This window comes from Watersipora subatra, chromosome 5 (genome assembly GCF_963576615.1).
Source record: "Watersipora subatra chromosome 5, tzWatSuba1.1, whole genome shotgun sequence".
Classification (NCBI taxonomy): Eukaryota; Metazoa; Bryozoa; class Gymnolaemata; order Cheilostomatida; family Watersiporidae; genus Watersipora; species Watersipora subatra.
This window is the reverse complement of record NC_088712.1, coordinates 10378648-10389453: the sequence shown is the minus strand read 5'-3', so window position 1 is coordinate 10389453 and position 10806 is coordinate 10378648. Positions and strand designations below refer to the sequence as shown.

The window sequence follows — 10806 nt, the reverse complement described above, 5'->3', positions numbered from 1 at the left end:
AGCAAAGTTAGTGGAGAGACAGCTATTCAAGACAAGCTTTTTAATCATTGTTGTGTAGCAAATTACCGAGAAAAAAGTGGCCAACTGCAGCTGCATGTACATTGAAACCACCGTTCCAACATTGATTCATCTCTATTAATTTCTATATGAAGTATATAATTTACATTAAGAAAGAGAAGACAACAACTCTGACTGATGAAGCAGCAGCTATGGTTGTAGCTGAAAGACTGCTATGTTCCTTCTATTGTAGTTAGCTACAATTAGTCTGTCTCCAGAGATGTCCATGTCAAACACACAACCACTCTCAATAGCTCTGTCTGTCAGCTCTGAGACTACCTCACCTACAATATAATAAGTATTATCAACAGTCACAGCCGGTTCATGAATCTAACACTTTTTAAAATAATTTAATCAAACTTGTGTAACGGTTTACACTGTATTCTTCAGCCTCTCAGAAAAATAGGTAATACCTATTTTTGGATTTATCCTCCTCTCGCATAAGTTCATCTATCACTGAACTGACATACCACTACCCAACAGCTAATTAGTTGGATGTGACTTGGAAGGCTGTGTGAAATTTCTGTCATAAAAATACAATTTAAGTTTTAAGACTACACCATTCTTCCATACTGCAGAAAAACTTTGACAAGTTTTTGTTCGTTACTGTATTGCTTTTTGGGAAAGAACAATGTTAAGTTTTTATTCATAGCAAGCTTCATACTTCAACCTTTTCAATATTCCAGGTATGCTCCACCTTATTGAGTTATGTTTACACTAAGCTGAGAGTGCAGCGCTAGCCTATTTACTACTAGAGCAAGCTTCTCTTCCTTGCTTGACAGGCTGCCTTTCCAGAGCCCGTCAGGATTAATACAAATAGACTAACTACCAGCTGATTGGATTATGAACATGTTGCAGACCCCTAATTACAAATATTATGTTGTCTCTTACAGTCATAGAAATGTTGGCAAGATGCCAAATACAAGCTATGAGAAAGTGTCAGTAGCAGATTAAAGATAGCATCCAGATAGAAATTATTTGTGTGGCCTGCAGTTCAAGGCACACATTCAAAGTCTTATAGGCAATTATATGAGATTTGTTCCGAATGAATGTGAATTGGTTTATAAAAAAGTATGCACATTATAAGTAGAGGCTTACGCAAATTTTATTTGACTTCAACTAACTGACAGGCAAAGCCCGTCTTTAAATATAAGTTCACATTTTACGAAGACTAGAAAAAGCAAGTGGATAAGAATAGTTTATTTTAAATTGTGTATTGAAACATTTGATGACCAACATCTTCTTTTCTATCATAATATAAATGATAGTAAAATGATCAGAGATTATTTTGCTGAATTCTTTAACTTCATATACATTTTGTTCACCTTTTTTACAGACTACGATGAATAATTTTTATTAAAGTTATCACCCTCAACACGTTTAGACTGCAATGATTGTGCTTCTAATTTTATATCCAAGAGCATCATATCCATAGCTGTGTGTACAACTTTGAGATATGATGCTAACACAGGAAATTATAACAATAAAATGTATGATATTTGGTTGATCGGTGATGGTCTACCGACTTTAAAGGCAAATCCAAAATAATTGGCTAATAAATGAGAAATAGTGAATATTATACAGCTATCTTGAATCTTTAGCTAATACTAAGTCTATAGCAAGTAGACTGTCAGAGCTCTCTATTAATATGTATAGTGTTTAATTTCACTATGAGAAGTAGTCAGGGTAGCATTACATGGGTTTACATCAACATTATGTATCTACTAGTATATCTATCAATTACTAGATTGTACAGCATATTTGTCAGCACAACTGCTCACTCATATTATGTATATCATTTATAAATACACCAACCAGTTGAGCTATCCAGGATTCTCACAGTGCTGCTTTTGTATGCTGCTACCAGGATATATCTCTCTCCATAGCATTTTACTCCTAGTGGATAAGGCACATATTTACAAGTCCAAAGCAGCTGACCTTGAGTGATGTCTATCAAGCAGACTTGAGATGAGCCATAGTCAGACACAACAACCTTGCCTGATCCTGAAACACAGAGTGAGACATAATCATTTTGACTAAGCTGAGGACAAGAAATATCTTTGAGTTTATTCCCTGTCAGTGAGTAGATGATGAGAAGCTTGTTCTTTCTGTCTGGAGCAACTACTTTATCACTAGTGATGGCTAGTCCTGTGATACAGCTGCTATTATAGTCATTGTGAGTCCAGGAAGTGACTTGCTTTCCCTGCTGATCATGTACATAGATGGTCCAAGGATTGTCTCGCACTGCTGTATATAGTCTGTCCTTGTAGGCCTCCATAGCATAAGGGTAGTTGTTGAATGTGATGAATGAGCCTTTTACTTGGTAGTTGTTGTCAATAGTAGCTACTGCTTTATTATCCATTCCAGTTAATATTTGAGAGTTCCAAATTCTTGTTGATAAAGGGTGTGATGGTAAAGAGACTGTGTGAAGGAGTTTGAGGGATTTTGGAAGAGGTTTAGGAGGTTGAAGCTCTAGCTGTTCATCAATTTGAAATCCGTCAGTGGAGACAACTTCTAGCATTATCTCACTACTTCCACCTGTAAGTATTTAAGTATAAATAGATGCACATATAACTTATTTCAAAAAGTTATTGTAAGGTGAACGAAATTGTTAAACAATAACGATAGGATATTTAGTTTCAAATATGCTTGCCAACATTATATCCATAAAACTTGTATTTAGTTTGCATTCTGAATACTGAAAGTAAGGACATGATTTTAGATTTTTGGCTGGTTGATTATGCAGTTTAGGGCAACTGAGAATTTGTTGAGAGTTTATGGGTGCTTCAAGATGTGTTAATTAAAACCTGTCTTTTAGATTCTTCATTTGGTTTCTCCTTTAAAGCTGTTTAGTGTTTGATCAACAGAGTTATGCATATGAGTCTGTCATAGCACAATATGCCAATAATACATTTAACAGTGACTAGGAGGTATTTCATAGCAATGCTATAATTGTCTCAAACAGTTACTATGAAAATATTTTTAAAAGGGTAACAACACTTTCATTGCAATATTTTCATACTATTATTATACTGTGTGCATATGAAGGAATTTCCACCTCATTCAGTCAGCTGTAAGTTTAATGTGAAATGGTATGTACAACACAGGCACGAAAATAATTTTCTGGATAAAAATTATTTGCAGTAGTCACCTTCATGTGACTTAATTTCATGACACAGATCTATACTACTCGTTAAATGAGTTAAACGAAACTCATCTCCAAGGTAAGATTACAAGTTTAATAGATTAAACACATAATAGTTGCAATATTAAAATAAAAGATGCGTGTGATTGATAAAGTTTTGGTTTTATAAAGTCAGCTGTTCAAATTCATCTCCAATTATTTACAAATTCATTTTCTTGTTTAGTTGTATCAATTCTTTTAACCAGTTTTACAAGTTCATGGGTTAATATATGTCATTGATGTGATGAATAAGGGTGACTTGGCCCAAAGCCAAAAATTATTGAGACACGCAACTGGCCAGGTATATGAAAAAAGACTGTCAGCCAAGCCTGGCTGACAGAGGCTTGACTCAACTCCACCCATAGAGTTATCTCCCTCTAGAGTGATAAATACACGAGCGTTTCCGGTGCCAACAAAGAGCGTTTAGGCCACGCCTCTTTTTTGTGCTAGTCAGTCGTAGTGATTGACTAGATCAATAACATTAGCCATGAGAATGATTAAACAAGGATCATGAATTCCAGTTGAGATAGTAATCATTGCTCATATAAAAGAAATGATGATTATAGTTTATTACTCTAATATATGCTTATTATTTAAAGCAATTCAATACCTACCAGGGATTGCTAAACATATTATGGAAATGTTTACTTTTTCATTTCCATTTCCATCAATGATATACAGGCCCCCCCACAGCCCCATACAGCAATGATATACAGCCAATGATATACAGCCCCCCTGTATATTATTGTTTCCATAAGCATCAATATTTCCATAATTTTAGGGAAATGGATATGGAAATTTTATTTTAGAAATATGGAAATGTTATTGAAATGGAAATAATATGGAAATGTTGTTGAAATGGAAATAATATGGAAATGTTATTGAAATGGAAATAATATCGAAATGTTATGGAAATGGAATTAATATGGAAATAATATAGAAATGAATTATGGAAATGTTATGGAAATGGAAATAATATAAAATGAAGTAGGGAAATGTTATGGAAATGTAAATAATATAGAAATGATGTAGGGAAATTTTATGGAAATGGAATTAATATGGAAATAAATTATGGAAATTTTATGGAAATGGAAATTATATAGAAACAAATTATGGAAATGGAAATTGTGACATACACGTAATCCCTGATACCTACTTGACTGGCAAAGGCACTGAATAGATAGTGTTAAGTAAGTGAGTTAATGCAATCAGTTACTCATAGATAAGAAAGATAGTCATACTAGGGTTGTATTACATTAGTGTGATGGGAAGCTATTTGACTGCCATCAACTATGAGCTGTACTACCCGAGTTGCCCGAGTAATGCAAAACTCTTTGGACAGAAAGTTTATTTTTATATAACATTTACTATTCTAACTTTTAAACTTCATATTATGAAAAAATATTGTTAAGCAGTTCAAATAAATTAAGAGGAAAAAGAAAACAACTGTAAAGGTTTTCAAGATTTTTCAAACAACTACAACTTTTAAATTTCATATCATGAAAGAATTGTTTTGTTGAAATAAATTAGGAAAAAAACTGTAAATGTGTTTAATTGTAAAATAATAAGCAAGTAATGGCTAAATATAATCTGTTTAGATATGATCACAATGAAAAATTATTTAATAAATAAGGTAATAAAAGAGTCTATTTTATTTTTAAATAATTATAATTTAGTATAATTAAGTACGTTATTATTTGTTTTTATTTAACATATACCAACATTTGCCACTTTAACTTTTAAAATACATATTATGAGAAGTGTTTTGTGTAATTTAAATAAATGAAGAGAAGAGAGAAAATAAAAACAACTGTAAATGTGTTTAAGCTTTTCAAACAACTACAACTTTTAAATTTCACATCATGAAAGAAGTTTTATGTTGAAATAAATTAGGAAGAAAAATGAAACTGCAAATGTGTTTAAATGTAAATGTGAAATAATTAGCAAGTGTTGGCTAAATACAATCTGTTTGGCTATGTTTACAATAAAAAATTATTTAATAAATAAAATAATAAAAAAGTCTATTTTATTTTTAAATAATACTAATTTAGTATAATTAGGTAATTTATTTTTATCTAACATATAACAACATTTGCCACTCTAACTTTCAAACTTTTTGCTTGCTTACATCAAGCAAAGATGTCCACTAACTAGTGGACACCTTTGCTTCAAGACAGTCTATGTATTTGATTGATATGTATTGAAATCTAATATTACATGCAACGGCTGTTTGTGAACTGTGGTGTCAATGAATCACTCTATCACCATACAATGTCAACACTTTCAGTTGATGGCAGTCAATTAGCTTCCCATCACACCAATGTAATACAACCCCAGTATGACTATCTATCTTATCTATGAGTAACCAAAGATATACTGCCCACCATGTGTGGGGGCTGTATATCATTGGAGTAACTGATAGCATTAACTCACTTACTTAACACTATCTATTCAGTGCCTTTGCAAGGCATGTAGGTATCAAATTGCTTTAAATAATAAGCATATATTATAGTAATAAACTATAATCATCATTTCTTTAATATGAGCAATAATTACTATCTTAACTGTGGAAATTCATGATCATTCACACGGCTGATGTTATCGTTATGTCAATCACTACGATTGACTAGCACAAAAAAGGGGCGTGGCCTAAACGCTCCTTGTTGGCACCGGAAACGCTCGTGTTGTTGAATGCACAATTATCACCCTAGAGGGAGATAACTCTATGACTCCGCCAGACAGGTGCAGGGAGAAATCGTGCCCAACGATGAGGGGATTGAGCCAGTCAGAAGTACAAATGCCGGACAAGCCGGCAGGTGAGCTGGCATCACAAAGACTGACATGCTGCTGTGCCAGTCCAAGCCGGCCACCTAGCCACTAGAAAAGAATTGCCAATTTTAGTTTTCTGAGAAGATATATAAGGAGTCAGTCAATCTCGAGAAGTTATACAAAAAGTCAGACAATCAAGAGAAGGCAGATGATAAGACAGCCTTCCCATTGCAGTATTGATATAAATATATAAAAAATTCTGCTCGTAAAAGCTGCATTGTTTTGAGGTTTTCACAAATCTTTTTGCTGGTTAAGTCCATAAATTCCCCTAGTCGAGCAACAACGGCACTTATCAATAAATCCGGTTCAGTCTGTTATTGCATATCTCCCAGCTGGACACGTGTAAACTCATAGTAGTCATTAGTTTCTGTTATCATAACATCTCAAAAAATATTTACACTTTATTCAGTAGGAAAAAAATATAAAAAAGCTCAAGGAAAGCTGGGCCAGCAGGTGGGATGAAGTTGGGGGCTGAGTGAGAGGAAAGTAATTGGAGCCATGGCAGCTTATCACCATCAAAGTCAGTGAAATTTTGTCAACCATTACAGGCTAAGGTAGTTATATTTCCTCAGCCACTGTTCCACTAGCAGTTATAACACTAGTATTCTGCTTATTGGGCTTCTATATAGTGGCAATTGTCATTTATTCACAACATCATAACTTGCAAATACCACATTATCAAAATCTGAGCTCTCCCTCAGATAATCTTTTCAAATTTTTTAAGATGTGGTTGCATCAAAAAGGTCAATTTGTTGAAATTAAAACCAATAAAAGGCTAAAACAGCTATAATCTGATGTCTTTTTTGCCTTTGTAGACTAACCATGTGCAAAGATATATGCGTTTGAATGAGGCCATCTTTTAGAAAGTTCAGATTCCAGCGGGTGCTTCATTTGTGACGTAATTAGGGATACCTGTGACAAGAGCCCACGAGCGATAAATATAAGATCTCTTTGTTAGCCAATCATCAGGACGAAATTTTTATATAGGTCATATTAAATGTTATCATTCGTAAAACAAGTTGTTTGTGATGTAGAAGATTCTCATTGTTAGGGAGATGACTCTATTACTAGTTAGTTTTGCACATCGACTACTAGTAGATTACTATTACATGCATCGACATATTTATTTTATATTAATCATCAGACATGCGGACAGGTTATGGTTAGAGACAACAGGCGTCAGCAGCGTTATGCTGCAGAGGAAGATACGAGAATAGAGGTAAATGTATTGTTAACTTTGAGTATCCTATATATACGTATATTCTAAGCTAACAGTAATAGTGTTAGTAGTCATGAATACATCTATTAATAAGTAAAGTTATAACTTTTTTCTATCACGAATCATTGTTGCATACATTTTTTAATTGTTACACCATTTTGTATCATTTCACCTAGCTATAGCATTTTCCTTGGCATTTTTAGCTAGTAATTTAGATTTATGATTAGAATTCATGTTCAGTGTGTAAAAAGTAAGGAAAATCGATTGATCAATGCTCACCTTCAACTCTCAGAAACAAAGCTTCCGATTGTTGGCTCGGCGTATTTATGCCTTTGTTAAACATTTATTTGTTTTGAAAATTACACTCGCGATCTATTTAACTCTCAAATTGAAAGCTTCCAGTAAATACGCGTCAAAATGAAAGCTTCCAGTAGATACGCAATACAACAACACAACCGCCCCCCTCAACACCCCCAGGTGTTCATAACTAGTTGCCTAACATTAGCCGGCCCTACTTGCAACCAGTGAATATACAGGCCTGGTTTACAGATTAACTAGCGGAGCAGTCGTGTCGGTCTGGAAACTGCCATAAATGTGAAAGAAAGACATGAATGTGTGCTGTACAAACCATAGTATGTTTTGTTTGAGTTTGCTGCAGTAGATTAAGTTGTTCTATTATATGAACTGAAACTATATGAATGGCCACAACTTGGAGGGATGTTTTTAATAAAAACTTTGTGATGCGATGAAAATCTTTAGGCTTGTGAAAGATCATATAGAAGTAATAAAGTATTATTGTTGAAGACCATACAAAACATGATTTGCAGAACATATTGAATACATTAAAGCCTGTTACCATCTGTGTTAAAATCTTTTCTCATAGATGGTTTATGAAGTGTAATCAATGCTGTATTGACAGGGACTTTGGATAGCTCGACTCAATTCCAACGGACCAAATATTAGGTTCAAAAAATATTGTGTTCTACCCTACTAAGTGAAAACAGCTGAGTCCACAAACCGCCAACAATGCATGTGCAAGAATGGTTTTATTAACCCTTTGTCAGAATCGGTAGGTTAATTGATTTCAACGAACTTGATGTTGTTTTGCGTTCACTATTTTGGTCAACTCATAAAACCATTGGTTTTGTACTTGAATTAAATAATCGAGTGGAACCAGTAAAATTTTCTACAAATTGATACTAATAACGACTAGATAACGTAGACTATTCGTGAATTTTTGAGAAGCAGTTGGTTTCGCCATATATTTGAACATATTATTTCCAAAGATGGTGGAGTGCCTATTTTATCTAGTAGCTAGTTTCCAGTGTGTGTGTTTAGCAACTGAGAACTCAGCTGATACAAAGGCCGTGATGAAATAAGCTAACATGACGACCTAATTACAGTAGACCGGTTGAATTGGTAGTCAGTACTCAAACGTTTACACAGCATTAAGAGAAAGCTAATATGACAAGTTTTTAATATTTCTTTTTTGATGCGTTTGAGACATTCATAATAATGTATCTGTAACTAAATTTAAAATTTTATTCTAGCCAACATGAGCAGATCCAAAATAAAATTTATGCCAATAGAGCTGCGTAGGACTAGACTTTTATTGCAATAGCTGATGTGAATATGAGAGATAGAGACTGGCTGTATCACTCGTTACATCATTTTGGGCAAGTGAGGGCATGTTTTTGTGGCCTGAGCGTTTTTACCGCGATCAGATTTTTTCTATTTCAATCTTCAAATATCTTGACAAGGAGATTGCCTAACACAACAAACAACATGTCAACTGATAGACAAAAAAATTACTTTCTTTTAAAATCAATTCAAATTTGACGCAACCACATCTTTAATCATTGATAAATCGGTTCATAAATATATTAAGGGTTTGAAAACATTGATATCTACTTTTTGTGTTAAATAGGCGACCGTCTCATTAACATCCACAAAAGACGACATTAAAGATGTTTGCCCATGGAACCGATAAAATATATTGTGATGAAATAAGCTAACTTGACAACCTAATTACAGTAGACCGGTTGAATTGGTAATCAGTACTCCTATGTTTACACAGCGTTTAGAGAAAGCTAATATGACAAGTTTTTAATATTCCTTTTTTGAGGCGTTTGAGACATTCATAATAATGTATCTGTAGCTAAATTTAAAATTTTATTCTAGCCAACAAGAGCTAATCCAAAATAAAATTTATGCCAATATGCTTATGCAATATGCCAATTTATGCTGCGTAGGACTAGACTTTTATCGCAGTAGCCGATGTGAATACGAGATATAGAGACAGGCTGTATCATTTGTTACATCATTTTGGGCAAGTGAGGGCATGTTTTTTTTGGCCTGAGTGTTTTTACCGCGATCAAATTTTTTCGATTTCAATCTTAAAATATATTGTCAGTGAGATCGCCTAACACAACAAACAACATATCAACTGATAGACAAAAAATTACTTTGTTTTAAAATCAACTCAAATTTGACGCAACCACATCTTTAATCATCGATAAATTGGTTCATAAATATATTGAGGGTTTGAAAACATTGATATCTACTTTTTGTGTTAAATAGGCAACTGTCTCATCAACAGCCACAAAAAAAGACATAAAAGATGTTTGCCCATGGAGCCGTTAAAATATATTTATGTCATTTTCTAACAGCAAAATGGTCCACAAGGTAGTTATATGGTAAACGAATTTTTCAGAAAACCATTTATTACTAATTTGCTATAATTGGTTATGTAACCCAATGAAAATATAATATATGAATTATATATAAAGTTCTTACATTTGGTTGTTAAAATACCATGGTGACAAAATTGTTTTGTAGTCTTTAACTTTTTCGCTTTCAAATCATCTTTTTTACCGGGACATAAATCCATATTCAGTAAAACCTAACACTTGACAAAGACACATACAGATCGCCATGACTTTTAAACTTCAGTCTAGAAAACCTATTTAGTACCAAAAATTTAGTATAAAATTTTATATCAGGTAATGCCTTAGAAAACACTCTGTGTTGTAGGTTGACCTCAGACACTTTTCAACCAATTTGCAAACGTCGGATGAGTTATCAATATTATTACAGCGTATCACATTATTATTACTGATGAATATAAAATATTCAATCTCAGTAGTACCATTGTTCAATAAATATCAAACAGTCTGCAGATATGAAATTATTGAAACTTTGTTGCACTAATGTATCTGACATGGCTGGTCATTCCTAAGAAATTGTGATAAAAAATAATTTTGTGCAAAACGAAACTACACTCATGATGGCTTGGAAACCTATTTTATTGGCTCATTGCAGGTAGATAATCGTTTCCCTTTGTTTGAGTACAAATGCGGATAAAAAGTTTGGTAAAACCACATCATGTGGCATCCTTTAGCACATTCATTTGGCACATCAGTTAGCTATACATGACTGCCTTGCTGATCTGTACTATGCAACTCAGATTAGCCTAAAATTTTGGTAAAACCACATCATGTAGCTTCCTTTAGCACAT

The 10806-nt window shown here is 33.5% G+C and overlaps 1 protein-coding gene across 1 annotated transcript in view; it reads right to left on the bottom strand.

The window, feature by feature from the left end:
- Window positions 1-207: 207 nt before the first annotated feature.
- Window positions 208-10806, bottom strand: part of LOC137397104 (uncharacterized) — a 31971-nt gene continuing 21372 nt past the window's right edge. Inside the window, exons 8-9 of the mRNA XM_068083391.1 lie at window positions 1873-2595; window positions 208-341 (exon numbers count right to left, since the gene is read on the bottom strand). Of these exons, the coding sequence (XP_067939492.1) occupies window positions 208-341; window positions 1873-2595 (857 nt within the window). The remainder of the gene's footprint in view (window positions 342-1872; window positions 2596-10806) is intronic.